General features: G+C 38.4%; 1 protein-coding gene across 4 annotated transcripts; it reads right to left on the bottom strand.

The window, feature by feature from the left end:
• Window positions 1-324: 324 nt before the first annotated feature.
• On the bottom strand, window positions 325-27,258 carry CD200 (CD200 molecule). Of its 4 annotated transcripts, none has more exons than XM_066347266.1 (6): window positions 27,105-27,257; window positions 16,008-16,089; window positions 11,444-11,779; window positions 8,427-8,699; window positions 6,833-6,940; window positions 325-449 (listed from the first exon to the last, which is right to left on the bottom strand). In XM_066347266.1, the coding sequence occupies exons 1-6, from the start codon at window positions 27,114-27,116 to the stop codon at window positions 442-444; spliced, it is 819 nt and encodes a 272-aa protein (XP_066203363.1). In that variant the 5' UTR covers window positions 27,117-27,257; the 3' UTR covers window positions 325-441. The 4 variants fall into 4 exon arrangements, with proteins under 4 accessions (XP_066203363.1, XP_066203362.1, XP_066203364.1 ...); XM_066347265.1 differs by lacking the exon at window positions 325-449 and adding an exon at window positions 2,421-2,514; XM_066347267.1 differs by lacking the exons at window positions 325-449; window positions 16,008-16,089 and adding an exon at window positions 2,421-2,514 and having other exon boundaries at window positions 27,105-27,258.
• Window positions 27,259-27,558: the final 300 nt, after the last annotated feature.

The raw sequence follows: 27,558 nt of genomic DNA, 5'->3' as shown, positions 1-27,558 counted from the left end.
TGTGTTTTCCTTTTGTTCATTCCCTTTTTCTTGGTATTACATCAGCATATAGAGCAGAATGGCAAATTATCTGGTCCAATTCCTTGATTTCTGGATACTGTCATGGAAGTTTATTAATAGACTAACACAAGGTCTCAGCCAAAGTCAACCATAAGTGTGGCTCCTGACTCTAAATCCAGTATCCATTCAACAGCAAAAACATTTGCATTGCTTTACAAAATCAATTCCTACAACAGACCTGAGAGGTAAAAATGACTTCATCTTGGAACTCACACAATCACTGGGTAGCTTAGATGGCAGTAGAAAGTCTTGAAATACTTAGGCCTTTTACTTCCACTTTTGCTCTCATAGGTCCCTGCAGAATGACCCTTTTCCTCCTGCTCTCCTCCTGCATCAGATTCAAGTAGACCAGAGAATAATTGTCAGGGTTCTGTGACTCTTCTAGGGCTCTGGATAAAAGAAAGATCAAGACATTACCTTTGGACATTTATACTTTCTATCCTCATAGATTTTAGAAAGGTAAATAACAGAAGGATCAATAAACATAGACTTCTCCTTGTGGAGATTTCGTCAGCAAAGATAAGGAGTTAGACATTCTTGACTCTACGTGATGTGAGGAGAATGAGACTCTTCTTTGAAAGGGTATATAGGTAATTCTAGGAGATAAAGGTTGACAGAATCACTTAAGACTTCAAGTAAAAAAAAAACAAGTTCAAGAATTCCAAATGATCTATGTGTATTTTATTTATAACACCTTGTTTCCTATGGATACTAACTTGCTGGGCATTGGGCTGGGTAAGAATGGTCACAAAGTTGACAGATGGAGATATGGAGATCCTTTGGAGGGATATAGGCTTGTTGGCCCAGAAACTGGGATGAAGAGGGCCTCCCTACAAAGCATGTAGACAGTGAGGTAAAAGACCTAGAGTTTTGTCTTGGAGCTATCTCTTAGTCTGTGTTATCCTAAATATTTCTTATCAAAACTCTGCAAAGTTCTGCATGTTTGAACCTTGCCAGTACTGTATTTCCAACATGAGCTGTCTATGGCAAAAGACACAGAACAGATCAGGCAAAAAGAATACCCAGGCTTAAGGGTCTGTTAGACAGTAAGTTTGTGATCAAATTATACCATGAAATTTTTATATGGTGGGGCTGCATTTGCACCCACTCAAGGCTAAAATTTTGTAAAAAAGATAGCCTTGGAATACAAGATTTATCTCAGTGATTCTGATCTAGGAATTTAATGTAGGTTGCTTAACAATTTTCTCATATAAAACATTATATTTCTCCTTGGAACTATGAGGAAACTGAGGTAGGGATGAGAATTAGCACTTGTCCAATCTTAGAAAGCATAAGTATAATTATTTAGCAAAACAAAGATTTTTTTTTTTTGGAAACAAGTATTCTTTGTATTGTCCCTCTAACTACTTATGAATTTCACCATTACAAATTGTTTATTGATCACCTCTGTTATCTGACATAATACTAAGCTTAAAATAGGAGAAGGTAACATGATCTCACCCAGGATACAGTGTTTTATGAACACTGCCAGTTATCATAGCAAAGAGCCCACTAATTGGCTATTGTGAGATGAAATATATCAAGGTTATTATACAGATAATGTAGGTTAAAAAAAATCACTTCTACATGAAATAGGTATATTCTTCAAGAAAAAGTGAAGTTTGAAACATGTACTTCACATGATTGTATCAATTTTCTATTGTTTTCCAGTTTGGCTTTGACTCAATGAAACAAAAGAAAACTGCTAACAAAATAAAAGCTTTTTAAAAATTAGGTCATTGTCTATGATGATCTGGCCCAAAGTGAAGTTTTTATTTCTGAGAAGCATGTAATCATTTTGGGTTGACTAATAAGAAATAAAAAATTATTCTCAACCCCAAATTTAACTTGATTGTAGTATATGTGGAAGCGACAAAATTTATGACATCAACTGGGTTTTTAATAGAAATAACCAACTATAATAGAATGGTGGAAAATTTCTCTGGGAAATTTTAATATTTCTCACTTTCTATTTCAGTAACAAAGCACCTGATTCATAAAAGAAAAAGGAGTTATTTGGAAACATCTTCACCTACTGTACTATCTTTTCATTGTAGTCTCATGGGCAGTAACTGTAATGATCTCATCAGAAAGATGCTAAGAAAAATTGCCCCTAACTCATCACACCTTCCTTCAGAATGCAGCTTTACTGTTGAAGAAAGTTAAAATCATACTCTCTGGTATTATACATAACCAAAGGAAGTCTAACTTTCTATAAGAATAATAGCCCCTCTCATCAAAAACTATAAATTTGCTTATTCTTTTGTGAGTAGTCAATGATTTATATCTAAAATAAAGTGGTTTTTGGTCATTTATCTAACAGTTGAACCTTACTTCAGACTTTCTTCACTTACCAGATTCATCTTCTTGACGAGTAACTCCATAGAAATTATTCTGTCTACTCACATTGAGTAAGTTCAAGAACTAATTCATCCCTCGTCCTCTCCCTACAAACTGAACACAGATACGCATACATGTACACTTACTCCCACACCCACACTAATTAAGAGATGACAGAAGAAAAAAAGAAAAAATAAAGAGAAAGGAAAGAGAGAAAGCAAAGATTATAAGACTATTTACTTTTCTCATAAATTGATAATCAGAATTTGTTACTTGAAGAAATAAAAAATGATTTTCTTCTTTTTTTTCTAATTTCGTGAACTTAAATTTTGTTCTTAAACCAGTATTTTCTTAGTCTTGTGTGTGTGTGTGTGACAGAGAGAGGGACAGACAGGGACTGACAGATAGGAAGGGAGAGAGATGAAAAGCATCAATTCTTCATTGAGGTACCTTAGTTGTTCATTGATTGCTTTCTCGTATGTGCCTTGACTGGGGCACTACAACAAAAGGTTGAGTGACCCCGTGCTCAAGCCAGTGACCTCAGGGTTTCGAACCTGAGTCCTCCGTGTCCCATTCCGACGCTCTATCCACTGCACCACCACCTGGTATTTTCATAGTCTTGAGCAATTAAGTCGCCAGCACAAGCAACACATGGTTTCACTAGCTATTTAAATATATAGGATCAAGTAATCTGGCTGTTAAAATTTTTGAAACCAGCCAAAAAATCCAGACACTCAAAATATGCCACTGAACATTCAATGTAATTAACTGAATTGGCCTTATGTCATGAAGATATCAGTAAATGGCAATCTTAGTGCTAATAAGATTCAATACAAGTTCAGTTCTTTACAGTATACCCCTTATTCATAGCTTTGCTTTCCACAGTTTCAGTTACCTGCAGTCAACTGTGGTTTAAAATATAACATAGAAAATTGCAGAAATAAACAACTTATAAGTTTTTAAATTAAATTTATTGGGATGACATTGGTTAATAAAGTAAATTTCAAGCGTACAATTCTATAATATATCATCTGTGGATTTTGTTGTGTGCTCATTACCCAAAGTCAAATCTCCTTCTGTCACCATATATTTGACCTACTTTACCCTTTAGTACCTAAATTTTGCAGTGTTCTGAGTAGCGTGATGAAATCTTGTACCATACTCCATCATAACTGGATGTGAATCATCCCTTTGGCCAGAATATCCACATCATATATACTTCCTGCCCATTAGTTACTTAGTAGCCATCTAGGTTAGTGATGGGCAATCTTTAGAGCAGGGGTCCCCAAACTACACCCGCAGGCCGCATGCGGCCCCCTAAGGCCATTTACCCGGCCCCAGCCACACTTCCAGAAGGGGCACCTCTTTCATTGGTGGTCAGTGAGAGGAGGAGTACTGTATGTGGTGGCGCTGCAAAGCGCGGCATCGCTCACGTACAGTACTACTTCCAGTGACGCGGGACACACGCGTCAAGGCTCCGGAAGCGTGTCATATCACTTGTTATGCTAGCAGCGACAAATATGGAACCAGACATTGACCATCTCATTAGCCAAAAGCAGGCCCATAGTTCCCATTGAAATACTGGTCAGTTTGTTGATTTAAATTTACTTGTTCTTTATTTTAAATATTGTATTTGTTCCTGTTTTGTTTTTGTACTTTAAAATATGTGCCTTGTGCATAGGGATTTGTTCATAGTTTAATAGTCCGGCCCTCCAACGGTCTGAGAGACAGTGAACTGGCCCCCTGTCTAAAAAGTTTGGGGACCCCTGCTTTAGAGCTTGGTGTGTCAAAATTCACCAAAAAACTGAGCATAACTCTGGTAGTGTGTCACTTTGAGAAAAATGGCCTAACGGGAAGTCCCAGAACTAGACACCCTGTGCCGGAGTTCTGTTGTTTTGGCCTACAGACCTCCGGCACAGAGTGTCTACACTACAGCAAATGTTTTATCCTCGGCTCCTGCACCTGGCTGTGCAGGAGCCGAGGATGAAATGTCCTTCTCCGCATGCGGCCCCATACTTCTTTGGTATGCGGCCGCATGTCATTGAAAATGGCTACGCGTGGCAGTGCTGACATGCATGTCATAGGTTCGCTATCATGGATCTAGGTTATCAGATCAACTGCAGCAGTAGGTATCTGTTGTGCTTGTGCTCAAGGAACCTTTAATTTACTTAATAATGCCCAGTCACATAACTTTATTACAGTATATTATCATTGTTCTATTTTATTATTAGATATTGTTATTACTCTCTTACCATGCTTAATTTATAAGGTAAACTTTATCCTAAGTATGTATGTATAGGAAAAAACAGAACTCATTTGGTACTACATGAGGTTTCTGGCATCCACTGGAGGTCTTAGAAAGCATTCCCTTTAGATAAAGGGGAACTACTAGATTTCACAAATAAAAAAATGCCAGGGTACAGAGATAAGCTGACTCTTTGTTTCAGGAACTAGACAAGGCATTAAATAATTATATTTCCCCAAAAATCCAAGACTTACTTAATAAACAGAGGACAATCCTTTTGCAAATGCCCCTTTCTAGTGGAATTCACCTTGAGTTTGAATATTGTACTCTGATTCTTACCCAAAAGGGACTTTTAAAAATGAATTTGAACACTGGATATTTTTCTGCTTTAGCTTTCCAAAGAAATACAGCCATAACAGCAAGCACAGAGTGAAATAAGGGCAACTGAGAACAATAGTGCCTTTCAAGTCAGGACTCCAGGGCGTCATGACTGGAAAACATGATGGCAGAGGTCAGGAGACCAGAAAGTCCTCAGTCTGCTGTTAACTAGCTGTATAATCTTAGGGAAAGAATTTTCCTCTCTGAGATTCAGTTCCTATTTGGAAAAGTAAAATGTTTAGATAAAGCAGAAATAGCCTTCTGCTTTTGACATTCTGCAAGTTGCTAGTGGGGATTATGGGCATACCTTTATGTGCAACAAGATCAGCTGATCTGCAACCTTCTCTCCCTGACGGAACAAATACCTTTATCTACTTCGATGAAGGGGCAACTGACACAAGATTTGTTGTTTTCCTTATAAAACCACAAGAATTAATCTGGTATTTATAAAAGTCTTATGCAAAATTAATTGTTCAAAAAAACATGGAACATGAAAGATATTAGTCTATGAGACATAAATGAAAAAAAGGTTGCATATGATGGAGATTTTTAAAAATCTTTTTAATTGAATTTATTAGGGTGATACTGGTTAACATAAACATACAGGTTTCAGGTGCCCCATTCTACAACACATCTCTGTACACCATCCAGTGTGTTCACCCTCCCAAGTCAAGTCTTTGTGTATCACCGTTTAGACCCCTATACTTTCCTCCAACCTCCCCCCACCTGCAATCAACCCACTGTTGTTCCGTGCCCATGAGTTTTTTCCTTTTTCTCTTTTTGAGTGAGATTTTTAAACAAATATCTATAATAACACTCAAAAGCCAACATTTTTTTTCCTTCCCTATCTTTCAGTCATCTGAGATGGAGAAGCTCCCAGGACACCTACCTCTTCATCCTAAGAAATTCCCATCACACAACATAAATAACAGCTTTGCATTAGCTTTAATAAATTAGTCTTATCTTCAGAAACCAAAACTATTTCATTCTTTTTTTCTATCTGACTCTTGTTCTATAGCGTCTCTAGTGTTATCATGTCTCACAGTGTTTTAGACTCAGCATGTATGAGGTACTAAATTTATAAGAAAAAGGAAATTTTAAAAAATCAGTTTCAAAATTTACCCTTCTGTCCATTTATTCATTCATTCACTATTTTAATGAATGTTTATTAAGCACTTGGTATATACATAAGACACTGTGACAGATGTTGGAGGGAATGGAGAAAAATTCACAGCCTATAAGGACAGAATGGCACGACACAGTCATTATAAGTATGGATCACCTGCAAGTTGCTTATAATGCTGGAGGCATAGTGAGAGTATAACACATAAAGTGTTAGCTAATTAATTATTAATCACATCAGACAAGTTCACAGTTTCTTAAATGGAATAGCTGGCCCATGGAATGCTATAAAATGAGAAGAGATTGTTTCTCTCATTAATGGGTAGAAAGAACACAGCATGGGTGCTGAACTTCTTTCTCTGGTTTTGTCATCAGATGATTTCAATTATCAGACAAACATTTTCACTTTTTTCACATTTCCTATCATAGCCTTTACTCTCAATTTACAAAACAGTTAGTCTTTAAACAATCTCAGTGCATCAAATGCAGAAACGTCCAGTTTAATGTCCAACTGCAAGAAAATAATGTTGATGTGTTGTTTTAAAACACCACTAACATTTATGTTATTTTAGAAACAACACACAAAACACACTGTTGTCATCCTTTTATTTTACATTTTCATGTGACCCCTAAATTGTCATTAAATAATAATTTGTTTTCTTCTTCGTACTTCCTGTGATGACTCACCTCTGTCTTGGGTCCGGCGGTGTTTCCAGTACAGTAAGATTGAGATTAAGATCAGGAGAATTACCAGGGAAACAATACTTAACAACAGTGGAACTGAAAACCAAAAGCCTATATATATTGAAGGGAAAAAGAGAAAAAACAAAGTCAAAGAAGGAAGCTTTTTTGAGGAAAAAAGAATAAAGCAAATAGTTGTGACAAGTTTTTACTAGTGTTAAGCTTTCAATAAAAATTATTCTTAAATATATACATATTGATGTCTATATTCATGGTATTATTTTAAAATGCTTAGATAATAACAGTAACATGTGTTATGTGGTTAATATGTAATAAGAGCTTTGAATGTGTTATTTACTCCTGAAAACAACCCAGGAGGTAAGTAACATTATTATTATTTAATATTAAAAAAACCTTGAGGCTCATAGAAGTTAACTAAATCTAGACCACCATACTAAGCGGTAAAATCAAGTTTTATTCAGAGGTCAGTTTGCCTCTAAAGAACATATTATTTGCCATACTTTCCATTAAAGTAATATGTTCACTGGGGAAGTTTTGGAAAATACAGAGAAATATATGGGGGGAAAATCATTATAAATGAGATGTTATTTTTGACATTCTTGGAAATGGAGACACATTCCTTTACAGGTTCTTGTTTTTCAGGAAAATGTATCCTTTGCCATGGTTGAATCTGAGTTTATTTCAAAAATGTCCAAACCTAACACCAGAATCCTTTTGACAAAATTTACCTAAATGTTGACGTTTTGATTAATGTGTTTTTTCAAGGACTCCAGAAATGACTACAGGAGATGTTCCTCAGAGGCCACTGCACCCATGAGCCATCCATGGGAAAGGTTTTTCAGATTTTATTCTTCAAATTGCCAGTGAAAGAAAACAGCTGTGGCTGTTACCACTTTTCCCTTTCTTTTCTCTCTCGTACCCTTACCTCCTGTATCCATGAGGCCTGGAGGTAGAGCTTAGATAGAAACACAAGCGAGCAAAGGGAATCTTGAACAAGAAGCAGTGTGTTTTAAAAGGAGTGAGGAAAACACCTCAGATTGGCCCCTTTCCTAAAAATGCTACTGCCCTTTTCCGCAGTGTAATTTATGCAAAGGTTGCGTCATAAATGTCTCATTCCAGGAAATCTTTCTGATCTCCCCAGATTGAGCTGATTCCCCCCTCCTTCCCACCTGCGATCCTCCTATGGTGCAATCCTCCCATGGTGCACAGGTAGCTTCCTTATGCAAGCTTTTAACATGCAGTTTTACAACTACTCAGCCACTGCAGTATTTCCTAGTAGACTAGACGCTCTCTGAGTCTTGCTCACTGTCACAGAAACTGGCACATCACAGACACTCAGTAAATGTTAGCAAGGAAGGAAAAATGAATGAATGGATCTTAGCATTTGGTATATGGGTACCATGCCACATTTACCCAAGTAACATTGGCTTCCTCAGCTGTTTTTCCTTCCCTACTTAATTCATTCTCTCCTCTATTAGCTCCTCTGCTAAGAGGCCAACAGGTTCTTCAGAGCATTCACCACCTTCCAGGTGTGTATACTCAGGTGTGACCACAGCCATCTTTGGCCACCTTCTCTTACCATTATTAACAGTTTGCCTGAATTCGGTCACAGTCCCCAGGTGCAGCACCTGGCATATCACATCTTTCCCCATCTGACTCTTGGGGTCTTTAATCTGGAGGACGCTGGTGACAGACGTGGTCCCGTTGGCATGTGAGATAATCTCAGTATTGTTCTCCATTCCTGACCCAGAGACCTTCCATGAGATCACAGGGGCTGGGCGGGCATTAGCAGAGCAAGTGATATTTAGGTGGTCTTCAAAGAGTTTGTAGTGAAGGAATACTGTGGGCTGTACTGGGACAAAAAAAATAATAATGGTCTGCCATCAGTTAAACATGTGGTCTGAGTTTCGCTTCTCCTCAGAGTGATGACAGTGATATTTACAGTAAGACAGTGGGGGCTAGAAAGACAAACTAATACATCCAATCCCAATTGGGGCCTTCTAAGTTCTTCCTGTGTCTAATTCTCTGACCTGCAGGACGGGGACTAGCCTCGTACAACCCTGTGACAAGAAATATCCTTTCTGTATTTTGTTTCTAGGTGAATTATCTGGGTGGACAAAGACTATCTTCTCTCTCAAATAGTCCAGAGCCTAATTATTCTGTTCTCTTTCTTTATAGGCAATGCAGCATCTTTTGCTTTTTCTGGTTGCCACTCACAAATAGTTCGACAATGACCACCAATGAGCACTTCCATACAAGTAGCCTACATGTCTCAGAAGCACCAAAGCAGCTTCAGAGCAGAGACTCTATTGAGGGACTGCTCCTTTGTGAGAGCAGTTTTTTGTTTGGAACTGAACCAGTAAATGAGTTGCATGGAAGAAACTTGGAAATTCCCTGTTTGGAATAGCTATACAAGATGTAAGTTATGATATCATAACCAAATCACAGAATGACAGTTGAAGAACCTTGGAGATCACCTTATAGAATTTAAAAAAAATAACCACCTTATGGGAAAAGGGCATTAATTTTAAGCCAGCTTTACCTTGTTCCCTTTTTAAAAGTCCCTTGACTAGTGAGTTCATTTTTATTGGAATACAGTTTATCTCTTCTGAACAAAATGTAGACCTGTCTTTCTGTGGTTGGTTGTATAGCCCACAAGATAATTAGAGGACAGTGCTAAATTAAAACTTGGTCTGTCTGTACTTAGAGATTCAAGAGGTGGGTGGGTGACAGTGGGCTGTAGGCAATAGAATTGTGGTTCTGTCCAAAGAGTGTCTAGGTTACTAACATCAATGAGCACTGAGAAACAGAGATAAAAGTGAAGGAAGATGATTATGGTTGATGTGGCCAGACTGGATGGATGGCAGAGCTCTCTGGTATATCAAAGAATGACAGATAAAAGCTATGAATGGCTAGAAAAAGTCAGTGTAGAAAAGAACAACAATATTACTAACCTAAAGACTCCTTTGATTCTAGTTTTAGGCAAAAAAATAATACAAAAAATTATGAGTAAAAGAGGGGAGGATAGCAGAAAAAGAGAAAGATGAGCAAAGGAGGAAAAAAAGGAACAGAAATGAGAAACATATAACACAAGAAGGAAAAAGAAGAAAAATGAGATAGGAGGGAGAGAGGGAGGGAGAAAGGAAGAGAGGAAGGGAGGGAGGAAGGAAAGAAGGAAGGAAGGAGAAAGGAGGTAAAGAAAAAAGAAGAAAATGTTGAGGGAGGGAGGGTTGGAAAGAGAAGGAAGAAAAAGAGAGACTGAGGGAGACAGAGAGAATGGAACAAGTAGAAATGAAGAAAACATGGCATAAGATCCTGCAGAGAGGATTCATTATAACCAAATAAGTGAAAAAATATTGTATTTGTTGTCATACCTCCCTTGCATTCTTACCTACTTAGTCTCCTTTTTTCCTACGTCCAATATTTTTGGTGTGCTCAAACTTTCAAATTAACATTCTTAATAACTCTAAGTTTGTTTCTTCACTCTTAAAACCATCACCAACTGCATCATGCTCCAAAGTTACCCCTCATTCCTACTTCTCAATTCTTGATCTCAGCTATGTGTCAGTTAAGAGAAAAGAAATCTTATCGAACTAAGCTTCTTGATTTAAAAAAAGCTTTTTTTTTTTTTTTTTGTACATTTTTCTGAAGCTGGAAACGGGGCGAGACAGTCAGACAGACTCCCACATGCGCCCGACCAGGATCCACCCGGCACACCCACCAGGGGCGACGCTCTGCCCACCAGGGGGCGACGCTCTGCCCCTCCGGGCGTTGCTCTGCCGCGACCAGAGCCACTCTAGCGCCTGGGGCAGAGGCCAAGGAGCCACCCCCAGCGCCCGGGCCATCTTTGCTCCAATGGAGCCTTGGCTGCGGGAGGGGAAGAGAGAGACAGAGAGGAAGGAGGGGGTGGGGGTGGAGAAGCAAATGGGCGCTTCTCCTATGTGCCCTGGCCGGGAATCGAACCCGGGTCCCCCGCATGCCAGGCCGACGCTCTACTGCTGAGCCAACAGACCAGGGCCAAAAAAAGCTTTTCTTATCCAGTTAAATTTCTGGTTGACATCAACTATAAAGAGCCTCTGTTGCATGTCCCCTATCAATCCTGAGAGAGCTACACGGAAAGGAAATGAGAGGGGTCACCAGGTTAGCCCAATCTGGCTCTGATCTTACATCCAAATATATTAAAGCTATTAGAGACACTACAGATAATCAATGTCACATTACTGCACAGATAAATTAACACTGGGTGAAGAGAGTGGACAGGACTCTTCTATGGTCACATGATTGTTAATTTCAAAGCCAAGTCTGAATTATATCATTGCTTATGGAGAACTTGTTGTCTTTACCATGGTCCCTAACTTACTCCTGCTGGCAACAGGATTCCTCGGAGCAAAGACAACTCCAGGCACAGATTTGATCTAGCCCCATGGACTCTTTAATAACCCTAGCCACAGTTATAGTAGACATGAAAGGCTAAGTGTCTTCTAACAAACTTTTCTGGAGTTAGGACCCTGAAAAACTAGGTAATACTATCATGTTCCAAATGTTCTTAAAAATAACGTTTCTGGTCAGAGACAATGTATTCTCAGAGATTCTCACCAAAAAGGGTGAGACAAGATATTCCTGTGATCTTCCCGGAACCGAAGGTATTGAAGAGACACTTGTAACATCCCTCATCATCCAGAGTGGTATTCCAGAAGGTAATAGTTGAGTTTTGAAGTCCCAGCTCAGTTATGTTCATTTTATCTTTATAGGCAGCCTGGAGCACAACCCCATGGTCATTGCTGAAGGTGACCATGTTTTCAGGGCTTACAGCCTTTATTTTCTGCCATGTCACAACCAAGACTTCCTGGGAAGATTCCAGAAAGCATCGTAATGAAGCAGGTGTGTTCAGCTGCTTTCTTTCATCTTGAGTCACCACTTTAATCAGAGGATCTTAAAAAAAAATTATATATAAAAATTTAATATGTACATAAATACACATTTTGCTAATTAAAAAAATTCATATTCAAAGTCAAATATAGAAAAGATAGAGAAAAATGCAAAGAAGAAAAACATTTACCTACCTTTTCTGATGTTGCTAAGAAAATATAAGTTCAAATATGTTTTTTCCATCTTTAAAAATGGCAGAGTAGTAAAACAAGAAGGCAAATTCTCAGTGACAAGAACTGTGAAGACTCCCTGTATGGTGGAAAGTGGTGAAATAAGGCTGAAGGTGGAAACTGTCATATAGGATAGAAGTATTACCAAGTGAGTTTATGCCCTGAGAAGTAGAAGCTAAGAGCAGAAAAGAGTCAATGGACAACAGGCGGATGATTAGATACAGAAGCCTGTACATCCCACACATACACCCTACCAAAGAAGGGGCAGCAGCAGTAGTGTCTGCCTGCAGGAAGCAGTAGTGAATATAGCAATATAATTTAGAGTGACATACAGGACAATGTTCCAGGAGGCTGATAGTAGCAGAGAGCTTTGTTAATCAAATGGCAATCAACTCATGCCCCCAAGTTTACTGAATGCAGTGCAGAATATAAGGCATGGCAAAAATATCTCCCTCCTCCAATGCTGGCTACTCTTATTGATGTGCTGGAGTATTCCATAGGAAACTTCAATATAATAATAAATGGCCAAACATTTGAGAAAGCTAACACAATGGAAGAGGGATAATAAACTTTAAAAATTCAAGAATTCATATCAAACAAAGAAAGCTCTCGTAAATCAACAAATATTTGGACAAAAATAAATATGATATCTTAAGGTAAAAAGAAGCCAGCACTGTCAACAGTACAACTTAGAGATGTAGAGAATGAGAAATATAAAATCTTAACAGATTGGCTGACTTGGAAGAATGGATATCACTGAAGAGTAAATGAGTATGTAGAAAGACCAGGTCATGGAATTCTTCCAGAATATAGCACAAAGAAATAAAAATGCAGAATGAATTAAAGAAAAATTCAAAGACCTGAAATGTTTCAGCATTAATACAACATGACTTCTAAAAGAAGAGAAAAGGGAGACTGAAAGACAAAAAGATTATAAGGGACAAATATAATAATAATAAAAGAACAATCTAAAATAAGATATATTGATCACGAACCTCTATGCACTTAAAAAGAAAAACTAAAAAAAATATAAAAAGCTAACAGAATTACAAAAAATGTATAAATCCACAATCATTATGGGAGACTTTCCATAGTGTCCTTCTTTCTTTCTTTCTTTCTTTCTTTCTTTCTTTCTTTCTTTCTTTCTTTCTTTCTTTCTTTCTTTCTTTCTCTCTCTCTCTCTCTCTCTCCTTCCTTCCTTCCTTCCTTCCTTCCTTCCTTCCTTCCTTCCTTCCTTCTTTCTTTCTTTCTTTCTTTCTTTCTTTCTTTCTTTCTTTCTTTCTTTCTTTCTTTCTTTCTTTCTTTCTTTCTTTCTTTCCCTTCCTTCCTTCCTTCCTTCCTTCCTTCCTTCCTTCCTTCCTTCCTTCCTTCCTTCCTTCCTTCCGAGAGAGAGGCAGACAGACAGGAAGGGGGAGAGATGACAAGCATCAACTCATAGCATAGTTGTGGAACCTTAGTTGTTCATTGATTGCTTTCATATGTGTCTTGGCCAGGGGGCTCCAGCCAAGCCTGTGACTCCTTACCCAAGCCAGCAACCTTTGGGCTCAAGCCAGTGGCCATGGAGTCATGTCTATGATCCCACATTCAAGCTGGTGGCAGTGGGATTTCCAGCCTGGGTCCTCAGCATCTCAGACCAACACTCTATTCAATAAACCACCATGTGGTCAGGCCCATAGTTCTTTCAGAATTTTTATTTCCATATATTAAAAAACTAAGTTAAGCAAAAAAGTCAAAATAAGAATATTTGAAAACAAATATTTATGTAAATTTTTTACCCAGTAGAGAACATACAGTCTTTTCAAAAATATGTAGCCCTGGCCGGTTGGCTCAGCGGTAGAGTGTCGGCCTAGCGTGCGGAAGACCCGGGTTCGATTCCCGGCCAGGGCACACAGGAGAAGCGCCCATTTGCTTCTCCACCCCTCCGCCGCGCCTTCCTCTCTGTCTCTCTCTTCCCCTCCTGCAGCCAAGGCTCCATTGGAGCAAAGATGGCCCAGGCGCTGGGGATGGCTCCTTGGCCTCTGCCCCAGGCGCTAGAGTGGCTCTGGTCGCAACATGGCGACACCCAGGATGGGCAGAGCATCGCCCCCTGGTGGGCAGAGCGTCGCCCCATGGTGGGCGTGCCAGGTGGATCCCGGTCGGGCACATGCGGGAGTCTGTCTGACTGTCTCTCCCTGTTTCCAGCTTCAGAAAAATGCAAAAAAAAAAAAGTAAAACATTCATCAAAATTAAACTTAAAATAGGATAAAAGGAGCTTGAAGACTGGGCGCCACACAATAAATTTGAAATTCAGCCTCATTGGTAGTGGCACAGTGGATTGAGTGGCGCCCTGGATGCTGAGGGCCCTGGTTTAAAACCCTGAAGTAAAATAAAAAATAAATAAATAAAATAAAATAAAACCCTGAAGTCAATGGCTAAAGCACAGGTTTGCCAGCTTGAGTACAGGATCATTGACATGATCCCAAGGCTGCTGCCTAAAATCTAAAGATTACTGGCTAGAAACCCAAGGTTGCTGGCTTGGCAAAGAGTCACTTGCTCAGCTTGAGACACCCATGAGAAGCACTCAATAAACGACTAAAGTGAAAGCAACTAGTAGTTGATGCTCCTTATTTCTCGCTCCTTCCCCTCTCTGTCTTCCTGTCTCTCTGTAGGAAGGAAGGAAGGAAAGAAGGAAGGGAGGGAGGGAGGGAGAAAGGAAAGAAATTTACATGCTTCTTTTAACTAATTATACCAGCAAGAATTATAAATTACTATAAATGACATTGAGATATAGTATTAAAATCTGTAGAAATTGATAAAACAGTTTTTAGAGAATAATATTCCATCATAACTTCATTTATTAGGAAACAAGAAATAAGGAAATTAAAAAATAAATACACATACAAATCCAAACACCCTAACCAAAAAAAGTAAAAGTGAGTTAATAAAGATAAAAGTAAAAATTAATAAAATTATGCAAAAAATTTAGGTCTAATAAAAAAAACCCACAATCTGCTGTTTTAAGACTAATACTATAGACAAAATGTTGGCTAGTGTAATTAGAAAAAAAGAAATCAGCACAAACAATATTCTCTCTCAGGCCTATAAAGGTGGACATAGCAGCAAACACAGTGTGGAACCCCTGATGTGGCAGGAGTCCAGTTTTAGTGAGGTGTGCTCTTGGTAGATGTAAAAAGTTCTGCAGACAACACCTGTTGTTGGGATTGGGATTGCCTAAAAGTTTGCTGAGATTCTGCAAGTCAGAAATGTGAAGAAGTTGCTGCTTTCAAATGGAGTGTAGAAAGAGATCAAAGCTAGTTTTAACTTCTTGCGTGATTTTCCTCTTTAACTATGAAGAAACCATTCAGTAGGAAGTTTGCGATTCTTTACCGTTCTCATAGAGTTCCATTCATATCCCCCCCAGCCAGTCGATAAATCCTGTGTTGCAGGTGCTGCAAAGTCTGCCCTTCCTTCATTTATGAAGGCTGATGAGCACAATGTCACACGGAGGTGATAAAAGGCCAGCAGCAAAGCGAGGTGGCCTCCAATGGAATAGAGAATAAAAGGTCTGGCACAAATAGGAACTACAGCAGATAAGTGAACAGCACAGGCATGTGTTTTATATAACAGACTATGTGAACTTGTGTAACCTCTGTATCTCATCATTTCCTGTATTTTTCTGTAAAAGAGGGGCATAGCCAATCTTAAGGATCACTGCCAGATTACCTTCTCAAAAGGTTGTATTCTGTCATACTCCCCCAAGCATTCCCATATCTTTACAAACATAGATCATTATTGCTTTGAAAGTTATTTGATTCGACATGTAAAAAATATCTTAACTTAGACTTCTTTCATGCCTGGTTTTATCTACAGAAACAGTGTCTAAATAGCAAAGCCATCTTCCACTTCGAAAACAAAAATATTTCTGAAAACAGAAAGAACACTCCCACTCCTTCAAGCAAATTATATGTTTAAATAATTCATGCAGACAGATGAACCAGCACAGCATAAACAACAGTGGCCAAACGTCTCCACTCCAGAAATCAGATTTCCCGACTCCATGCAGGGGAATTGAGTATCTTTACCTTGAGCCCTGCATAGCATCACTGCTGCCAAGAACCAAATCAGTCTGTAGGTAGACAGATGACAGAAGAACCTCCCGAACACCTGAAGACAGAAAGCAAAGTACAAAAATAGGCATTTGGATATGGACAAAGCAAAGGAGCTTCCATCTCATCGCTATCTCAGAGAATGTTGTAGCTACGGTTTTAACCACCAGAGAACTTTGGTTTTGAGGAAGCAGGACCAGAGACTATAAATGAAAGAAATAGCAGAGTGTGCTCAGGAAATGGAAAGGGGAAAGCAGCAGTGTGGTTCCTTCATCATGGCAATCCCTAGCAATTTGAGGCCTTGCTCCTAAAGCCACCAAGTTCAAGAGCAAAATCCCAAAGGCATAGCATTTTTGGAAAAAAACCCAAACTGCCAGGAATACACAGAAAACACAGAGATTATAAATGTTGGAGTACCCACATCCAAAATAGCCCGCATCTGTTAACATTACCAATATAACTCAGGGGAACAACATGTCAAAAACAAGTGACTCCCTTGCAGTTTGCTAAAGTAGATTTTCCTGCAAATTGTGCAAAGTTTATATAAATTATACCTTTTAAAAACCAGTAATGGCTTTATTATTTTCTCCATTGGTTTATTGTCATGTTTCTGGGCATAAATTCTTGGACTTTTTGAAAATCATGTGCATATTTAAGAGGATATTATTCTGGGTATCATTCTGTTACAAAATGTGGGTAGAAGGTAAACAGATAAATTTCTACGTGCAGTAACCCCCTGGATCTGTTCCTTTGGTGTACATGTGTATGTTCATTAAAAGGGATACAGGCAAGAAATATAATTTTCCCTTAGATTTTTCTATAGTTCTAGATTTTTCTATAATAAAACTGTGTAAGAAATGTGCATTTTTCTATGTTTTTCTTTAACTGAACTTCATGTTGCCATTCCAATTAGAGGTAGAGACTTAGTTTTACTCAATGTCACATTATTTCTGTCAATTCAGTTCCTGTAAACCCAACACTTCACGATTGTCCCAATCTCTGGCATTGCATCTGTATTCCTGAGAGTTTCCATAATGCCAAGCCTTAGGGAAGGGCTACCAATCCTTGGTAACAAACTTCTATCAATGCTGGCATTCTCTAAGGCTGCTGCTCCCGCGTCAAGGTATCAGGATTATTGATCTGTGCAATTAAGTCTTGTGGTTACAAGATGTTCTCTCATGTGTTGTTCCAATTCCGTGCTTCTGGATTCTTCCTGTGTTGGGCAAAAGGAAATTATACAAAATCTCTGCCTAGACTCCCATCTATCTCTCCACAACTGCTTTACTGTTTCCTTGCTATGATGAATAGGCATGTCTATCCCACAATTTCTCACCCCTGACCTCAGGAAAGCAAGGTACAGGTGCTTTCTGTTCTTAGATTTTAACATTTATTTGTATGTTTCATTTATCATCTTCCTGAATTCCTCACTCCTGTGGGATGGGTGCAGGGCCTCTTTTTCAGGATACAAACTGGTATGTGAGACTAAACATGTCAGTCCTCCTTGCTTTCCCAGACTAAAAAACACTGATTTCCTCTAGGGTCAGAAAAGCTAGTTCCTCCATCACCCTCCATTTTTCTCATCAAGTTTTTCTGGAATAAACATATGTTCTTGGTCTTTTAGTATTTAGGTTTTTCAAAATTAAATGCTTAGACTCTTGCTATTTAAAAACTTTGGTTTCCAAAACTAAAATCTTTTTTTCACATTTTAATTCCACACTATTTTTCAAAAACATCATGACTCTTATAAACTTGGATGTGTAATTCCAAGTTTAGCAAAAGCTGTGATGAGAAATGCAGAAAGGATTGGCTCTCAGTGTGAAAAAACTGTGTTTTAGGACGAGAGAGAAAGCAGATACATACCAAAACACAAGATGTGTAAAGTGGAAGCCAGCAATATTTAAGAAACAAAGACATAGTGACTGAGACAAAGGAGATGAAAAGGAAAGCATTGTTATTACATATATTTACTCTGGCTAACTTGAGTTGGGGATAGTGGGATAGCAGAAATACTAGAAGTGTGAACTAGGACAAATATTTATACCTCTCTAAGATGCAGGAGAAATAATAGTAAAAAGATTAAATGAGGTAGGCTATGTAAAACTCCTAGAATAGAGACTGACACGATCACAAAATGAAAGTTGATGTTGGGTTCTGGTCAAGATTCTGGAGTAGGGTGTTGCTGCACTTGATTCCTTTTGTGATCACACTAAAGTTACAACTAAATTATGAAACAATCAACCTGGAGAACCATCTGAAGACCAGTTGAACAGAAATGCTATAACTAAGGATATAAAGAAGAAGCCATGGCAAGACTGGTAAGAAAGGCAGAAATGCAAAATGGGCTGGCCCTACATCTAGGTGAGATTGTTTAGAATTCAGAGGGATTTCTCAGCCGCAACGGATTCTCCGAGGTGCAAGGGATCTCAGCCTCACACTTGGCTCCCCAGCCAAACACCAGTGCCAGGAAGAGAAGCCCACATAACATCTGGTTGTGGACATCAGCAGAAATTTGCTCCTTTGAGGTGAGACAGATGGTTGCTAGAAAGCAGGTGTACTCTTATAGGAACTGCACACAAAATCTCACTCATAGGCCCTCAACTTGGGCCCCACTGGAGGGGAAAAGGCTAGGAGTTTTGGTGCCAAAGACATACAGAAAGAAACTGAGTTATGTGGTTTCAACATGAGGGCTGGAAGAACACCAACCACTTCTGTGCTGAGCACTTTTTGCACAGCCTATAGATCTCTCTGGGGTTGAGCCATTCTCCCACTCAGCCAGACCTGTTTCTACACTGGCCTGGTGAACTCCACGAGCTCCACCTGATGACTATCTGATCCTCCACGTCACCCAACTCACACATCACTGGAGGCCCTTTGGCAGTAACCAGCCTGGGCCTGTATTTTAGTCTTTTTTAAAAAAAGCTTTTCATGAATTCTGGTCAAGCTTGGAGAATTCCAGAGGTATACAAGGAGAAACTGAGTTGTGCTGCTTCAGAACGACCCCTGGAGGGATGACAGCCACTGTCCTTGTGTTCAGACCTTCCCCCGTACAACCAAACCTAATTCTTTCTGTATGGCTCGGTGAACTCCACTTGCTCCACCCTGACAACGACCTTAGACTCCAGGCTACTGCAAAGGTGAGCAAGCCCCAGGTGGGTGGTGGCTTTTGCTGAGTAGCCTCAGGATCAGCACTGGCAACAAACCTAAATCTCTATTAACCGGTGAACAAGACTCACCACCCTGGTGACTCTCTGGGACACTGCCTCATGCAATTTGCATACCGTTTGAGGCTCTTTCAGCAGCTGAGCCTTGGGGCAAATGGCAGGCGGTGGCAGGCCTTAGGCTAGGTGGGGCCTTTTGCTGACCTAACCCCAGGCTCTGTAGTGGTAGCCTCAGTTCACAGCATGGCCTCTTCTACATGACTCCAGGATTGGCATACAGAGCTACCAAGTAAGGATTGTTTCATAACTCCTCACCGGTACCTGTGATTGGTCAACACAGAGTCTGACACTGACCTGCACTACAGCCCAAGCCCCCAAGAATCCCCTTAACCCACACACTCCCAGTATCTGGTTTCAGACAATAAAGCACCACTCAATTAACCTCTCAAGTGGCACACCCAAAGGGTAGTCTCAGCAAGCACCAGACCCTACTGGGGCAAATCCTGCTTCATGGGGTCAGCCCCCGCACAGCAGCTTATATGTGGTGGTGGTGGCCAGTCCTCATAAACAGGCTTAAGGTAAATCACACCCACTATCATACCAGGAAAAAAAATCAAGGCTCAACTACAACAGGGCACAAACACAGACGGGATACTCCTGGAGCATCAGGCTCAGGTGATAAGGAAGCTGCAACACTGGGTTTCATAGGACTTACTACATAAAGCCACCCTGCCAAGAATGGGAGATATAACAGATCTATCTACTACATAGCAACTAACACAGAGAAGCAGCCAAAATGACAAGGCCAAAAAAATGCCACAAATGAAAGAACAGGAGAAATCTCCAGAAAAAGAACCAAATGAAATGGAGGCAAACTATACAGAATTCATAACACTGGTTGTAAATATGGTCAAGGAACTTAGTAAGAACTTAAAGATATATTCATCATAAAAAAGATGAAAACCATAAAATAGAATCAGTCTGAAATGAATACACTAGAAAAATAATCAAATACAGATTAGATGAAGCAGAGGACGGAATCACCGATTTGGAAGACAAGGTAGCAGAAAACAGGCATTCAAACCAGTAAAAAGAAAAACTAATTTTTAAAAAAATGAAGATAGTTTAAGGGGCCTCTGGGACAACATCAAAGACAATAATATTTGCATCACAGGAGTACCAGAATAAGAAAAGAGAGCAAACAATCAAGAATCTATTTAAAGAAATAATGACTGGAAATATTCCTAACCTCATGAAGGAAATAGATATACAAGTCCAGGAAGCACAAGAAGTCCCAAACAAGATGACCCTAATGAGGCCCATACCAGGACATATCATGAATAAAATGGTAAAGGTTAAAGACAAACAGATCCTTAAAAGCAGCAAGAGAAAGACAGTTACCTATAAGTAAGCTACCAAAAGACTGCCAACTGACTTCTCAACAGAAACTTTTCAAGCTAGAAGGAATGGCAAGAAGTATTCAAAGTGATAAAAAGCAAAGACCTACAATCAAGCCTACTTTACTAAACAAGAATATCATTTAAAATTGAAGAAGAAATAGGGCTTCCCAGACAAGAAAAAGCTAAATGAATTCATCACCAACAAACCAGTATTACAAGAAATGTTAAGGGGACTTTTTAAAAAGAAGAAAATAAAGGAAGGAACATAGTTATAAAGAATAAAATGGCAATAAACGTCACGATTTATATTACTTCACATGTAAGTTAATTAAATGCTCCAATAAAAGACATAAGATACTGAACGGATGAGAAAATAAGGTTTATACATACAAGATAGTTCTACAAGAGAACCATCTCAGCACAAAAGACATACACAGACTGAAAGTGTTAGAAAAATATATTTCATGAAAGTGGAAATTAAGGAAAAGCTGGGGTAACAATACTTATATTAGATGAAATAGTATTTAAAACAAAAGCCCTAATAAGAGGCAAAGAAAATTACATAGTGATAAAAGGCGCAATACAACAAGAGCATATTATCTTTGTAAATATTTATATACCCAACATAGGCGTACCTAAATATATAAAGCAAATACTGATAGAAATAAAGGGAGAGATCAAAGGTAATACTATTATAATAAAACAACTTAATATTCCATGGAAATCAATGAATAGACCTTCCAGACCGAAAATTAACAAGAAAACAGTGGCCCTTATAATTTTATTAACAAATATCACCCCCAATAAATTCAAGTAAAAATATATATTTATAAAAATATACATATTTATATAGAGAATCTATACAACTCAACACCAAACCAACAATCTAGTTTAAAAATGGGCAGAAGACCTGAACAGCCACTTCCTCTAAGAAAACATACAAATGGCCAACAGATACATGAAAAGATGCTCAACTTCACTAGCAAATAGGGAAATGCATATCAAAACTACAATGAGATACAACCTCATACCTGTTAAAATTACCATTATTAACAAGCTAAGTAACAACATGAGTTGGAGACATTGTGGAGAAAAAAAAAAATTTCACTGTTGGTAAGAATGGAAACTAGTACAGCCACTATGGAAAACAGTATAATGGTTCCGCAAAAAATTAAGAATAGTTTCCTTTTCTGGGTTTGAAAACATTTATTCACAAGAATATATGCACACCAATGATCACTGCACCATTATTCATGGTGGCCAAGACATGGAAACAACCAAAGTGACTTTCAATAGATGATTAAAGGAGATGTGGTACATGTACACAATGGAATACTACTCAGTCATGAGTAAAGATGAAATATTGCCATTTGCAACAACATGGATGAACCTTAAGAATATTGTGCTAAGCAAAATGAGTCAGTCAGAAAAAGCTAAGAATCATATGATTTTACTCATATTTGGATATAAAACTGAAACTCATAGGCACAGACAACAGTATGTTACTTATTAGAGAAAAGTGGGTGGGAAAATAGTAAAGGGGGACAAATATATGGTGACTGAAGATGATTTGACTTTGGGTAGTGGACACTACCCTATTCATTTAAAATAAAAAAAGAAACTCAGTGGCCTTAAATGACATGCTAGACTAGATAGATTTGATTTATATTTTAGAGCATTTTACTCCAAAGCAACAGAATATATATTCTTTTCAAGTCACATAAAACATCTTCCAGGATAGACTACATGTTAGGCCACAAAACAAGTCTCAATAAATTTAAAAAGTTTGAAATGGTATCAAATATCTTCTTTGACCACAACGGTCTAAAACTAGAAATCAATTCAAGAAGAAAACTGAAAAACACACAAACACATAGAGAATAAATAACATGCTACTAAACAATGAATGAGGTAACAATGAGATTAATGGAAGAAATCAAAAGATACCTCGAGACAAATGAAAATGATAACACAACAACCCAAAATCTATGGGACACAGGAAAGCAATCCTAAGAGGGAAATTCATAGCAATAAAGGCCTTCCTTAGGAAACAAGAAAAATCTCAAATAAACTCTTTAACTTTACACCTAAATAATCTAGAAGAAAACAACAACAAAGCCCAAAGTGAGTCGACGGAAGAAAATAATAAAAATTAAAGCAGAAATAAATGAAATAGTATCTAAAAAAATAGAAAAGATCAATGACAAAAAAGATTAACAAGACTGATAAACATTTAATTAGACTCATAAAGAAAAAAAGAGAGAACTCAATTAAAATCAGAAATAAAAGAGAAGTGACAACTGACATTACAGAAATACAAAGGATTATAAGTAAATGCTACAGACAATTATATGTCAACAAGTTGAACAATTAGGAAGACATGGATAAAATCCTTGAAACATATAATCTTCCAAGACTGACTCAAGAAAAAAAACAGAAAATCTGAACAGACCAATTACTACCAATGAAATTGAATCAGTAATCAAATAATTCCCAAAAAACAAAAGTCCTTGACTGCATTGTTTCACAGGTGAATTTTATCAAACATTCAAAGGAGAATTCACACCTATCCTTCTCAAACTATTCCAAAAACTTAGGAGGGAAGGCTCCTAAGTTCATTCTACAAGGCCATCATTGACCTGATTCCAAACCAGACAAAGACATTACAACAAAAGAAAATTATAGGCCAACATTCTGAAGAACATAGATGTAACATCTTCAACAAAATTTAGCAAACCAATTTCAGTAATGCATTAAAAAGATCATATACCGCTATCAAGTGGAATTTATTCCTGAAATACAAGGTAGGCTCAATATTTGCAAGTCAATTAACATAAAAACACCACATAACCAAAATGAAGAATAAAAATCTTATGATCATTTCAATAGATGCAGAAGCACTTGACAAAATCTAGCATTCATTTATGATAAAAAAAAAAAAACCTCTCAGCAAATGGGAATAAAGGGAACATATCTATATATCCTATATGACAACCCACAGCTAACGTTATACTCAATGGGTAAAAGCTAAAAATATTTTCCTTAAAATAGGGATCTAACAAGTTTGCCATTTCACCACTTTTATTCAATATAATACTGGAAGACCTAGCCACAGAAATCGGATAAGAAAAAGAAATAGAAAGCATCCAAATTGGAAAGAAAGAAGTAAAATTGTCATTATTTGTAGACAAATACTATATAGAGAGAACCCTAAAGCTTCCACCAAAAAATGACTAGAACTGATAAATTCAGTAAAGAATATAAAATTAATATTCAGAAATCAGTTGCATTTTTATATACCAATAATAAACTTTCAGAAGGAGAAATTAAGAAGGTAATCCCATTTAAAATTACATTTAAAAATACCGAGGAATAACTTAAGCAAGGAAGTAAAAGACCTATACTTGGAAAACTTTAAGACATTAAAGAAAGAAACTGAAGAAGAAATAAATAAATGGAAGCAAATACTGTGCTCATGTACAGGAAGAATCAGTATTGTTAAAATGTCCCTACTACCCAAAGGAATCTATAGATTCAGTGCAATTCCTATCAAAATATCAATGGCGTTTCACAGAACTAGAACAAATAATCCAAAAATTTATATGGAACCACAAATGACCCTGAATAGTCACAGTGATCTTGTGAAAAAACATAGTTGGGGGTATCATGTTACCTTATATCAAACTATACTACAAGGCTATAGTAATCAAAAGAATATGGTAGTGGTTTAAAAACAAGTACATGAATGAAAAAAAAAAAAAAGAGAGATAGCCCAGAAATAAACCCACACTTACATGATCAATTAATATATGACAAAAAAGAGCAAGAATATACAATGGGTTAAAGACAGTCTAGTCAATACGTGGTGTTGAGAAATTTAAACATAACATGCAAAAAAGTGAAATCAGACCGCCTTTTTACATCATACATAAGAATAAACTCAAAATGGATTAGAGATTTAAATGTAGGACTTGAAACTATAAAACTCCTAGAAGAAAACATAGGCAGTAAACAATCTGACATGGCTTTAGTAATATTTTTTCATATATATCTACTGCACCAAAGGAAACAAAAGAAAAAAATAAACAAAATGGACTACATCTAACTAAAAATTTTCTGCAAAATAATCAACAAATGAGGAGACAACCTACTGAATGGGTGAACACATTCGCCAATGATACATCCATATCCGGTTAATATCCAAAATTTATAAAGAACTCATACAATTTACATCAAAGAAACAAAAATTAAAAAGCCCAAACAATCCAGTTAAAAAGTGGGCAGAGGACCTGAATAGACTCTTCTTCAAAAAGGATTTACAGATGCCCAACTGACATATGGAAAGATGCTCATTGTCATTAATCATCAGAGAAATGCAAATTAAAACCACAATTATGTATCATCTCACACATGTCAGAATGGCGCTCATCAGTAAGTGTTGGTGAAGATGTGGAGAAAAGGGGACCCTCCTGCACGGTTGGTGGGAATGCAGCTTGGTGAAGCTGCTTGTGGAAAATGGTATGGAGTTTCTGTTAAAAAAAATTAAAATTGGAACAGGTTTATGACCCAATGATTCCACTTCTGGGGCATATATATGAAGAAATTCAAAATACTAATTCAAAACAATATATACACCCTTTGTTCATTGCAATATTACTTACAATAGCCAACATGTGGAAGCAACCAAAGCACCCATCAACAATCGAATGGATAAAAAAGCAGCCGTACGTACAAATTACTGGCCATAAAAAGAATGAAATCTGACCATTTGCAATTGCATGAATGGATCTAGAGGCTATTATGCTCAGTGAAATAAATCAGACAAAGAAAGACAAATACCATATGATTTCACTTATTAGTGGAATCTGAAGAACAAAATAAGTGAACAAACAAAATAAAAACAGACTCAGATACAGAGAATTGATGGTAGAGGGTAAGAGGGTTGGGGGACTGAGCAGGAAAGGTAAAGGGATTAAGAAGTATTAGAAATTGGTGGTTACAAAATAGTCAAGAGGATGTAAAGTACAGCATAGGAAACATAGTCAATAATACTGTAATAATTATGTAAGGTGCCAGGGGGGTACTAGACTTAATCAAGGGCACCACTTTGTACATGATAATATTGTCTAAGCATTATGCTGTACACCTGAAAAAAATATTCAATAATATTGAATATGAACGATAACTGAAAAAAATACAATAGCTAATAATGAGGAAGGTAAAAAAAAAATGGTGCTATCTCATTGAGTTACTATGAAAATTGAACATGTAAGGCACTTAATACAGTGCTTAAGATACAGTAGATGCCAATATGTATTAGGTAGCTAAAAGTCTTCATTATTCATATCACAGGAAGCCCAATAACGAAGAAGTCCGCTTCTACCCCTTGCCAGGAGGGCCAGGTTTCACAGAGGCGGGGTCTCACCTGACAGCTGCGCCGCTGTCAGCTACATGGCCCCTATTCATACCACTATTCCAGAAAATTCCTAGGTCCAAATCCTGATCCTACCACATACAGTCACACAGACTTGGAAAAATTAACCTCTCTGTCTGTTTCTTTATTTGTAAAATCAGGTAATTCCTTCTGTGACGGATAGCTGTAAAAATTAAGAGCATCTGGAACGCAGTAAACCTTAGCTCAATGGCCACCATTCTCCTTTGTTAAGAAAGGTATCGAAAGAACTAACCGGTTGTGTGGTTTTGTCAATAAATTATACGTGGGAAAAAAATTTTTTACCTTGAGGCATTAGTTGTATTTGGATTTAAAATGATTTAGTGTCATTTTTTTTTTTTATCAATTATACCAATGTAAATGAAAATCTTCCCCTTCATTGACTGTCATGTAAACAGATCTCGAATACACAAAATGTCTGTCTCTCCTAGATACCTGGGTTTTAACCCTGATTTATCCGACCCTTTATAGCTTCCCAAGCAAATGCCCAAAAAAGGGGGAGAAAGAGGCATCCAGAAGGGAGTGAGCCCTCCTGACGCCCCGAATTCCGCAGCCCCACCCCAGCTGCTGGCGTCAACAGGGAGCCGAAGAGCATCCCCTATCCCCTTTGGGAGGCGATTTAAAATAGAATGTGCTTTTCTTGCCTTTCAGCCAGAGACAATGGATCCACACACACACACACACACACACACACACACACACACACACACACCCCGCCCCGCCGGTGGAGAGGACTCACGCCTCACCGCCCAGTTCCACTCCCCGGGGACAAGGATCTGGGGAGAAGCAGCATCTGCGGAGCCACTGCCTGGCAGCATCCTTTTTTTTCAAGGCATTGAAACAGAGAACCAGAATGCCAGGAGGCTTGGAGGCCACCTTTTGGAAAGCAAAATCCGCTTCTTGGTAAGGTTAAGCGTTAAGGAAAAAAGCGCTGACAGAAAACCCAGCTTCAGACCCTAATGGGGCGAGCCGCAGCCTGGCGCACTCCACCCGCCGCCGCCCCGAGCCGCCGGTGCGACATCGCTCACCCGGCGCCCTCGTTCCCATGCCCGGCCTCTCTCACCCGCCTCGCCATCCTCGCTCCCGGACGAGCAGGCTGGTCGGCTTCAGCAGGAAAGCCCTGGGGATCTCAAGCGAGATGGTGCACCTCCAGCTCCGCTTAGCGAGGCTCTCCCGTCACGAGCTTTAGCCAGCAATGCCGCCCACCTCTGGTCTCCGCCTGCGCTTCACTCCTCCCCCTCCATCCTCCCCACCAGACACAGGCGCAGACGAGGCAGGGGCAGGTGGGATTTCCAGTGAAGCCATTAACGCCTCTATTAATCATTCTTTCTTATCTTAATAAAATTTGTTATTTTTCAGAGGTGGTAATTGGGGAAAATGAGAAAGTGTTTGAAAAAACACTTTTTTTTTTTCCATTTTCAGTTTTAAATAACAAAGAGAAAGGGAATGGGGGTGGGGAGAGACATGAATTATGTGCCATTTGGAGAAATGGCAGTCTGCAGTGTTGAGCAGCATGT

Source organism: Saccopteryx leptura, chromosome 8, assembly GCF_036850995.1.
Source record: "Saccopteryx leptura isolate mSacLep1 chromosome 8, mSacLep1_pri_phased_curated, whole genome shotgun sequence".
NCBI lineage: Eukaryota > Metazoa > Chordata > Mammalia > Chiroptera > Emballonuridae > Saccopteryx > Saccopteryx leptura.
This window is presented reverse-complemented; position numbering and strand designations above follow the sequence as displayed.

Bases quoted from the DNA above. Each gene is read 5' to 3' on its own strand.
- CD200 (XM_066347265.1), bottom strand. The intron at 8,700-11,443 runs GTGAGAATCTCT...TTTTTGTCCCAG, and splicing joins ATCTTGTCTCACCCTTTTTG to TACAGCCCACAGTATTCCTT. The intron at 2,515-6,832 runs GTGAGTCATCAC...ATCTGTGTTCAG, and splicing joins CCGCCGGACCCAAGACAGAG to TTTGTAGGGAGAGGACGAGG.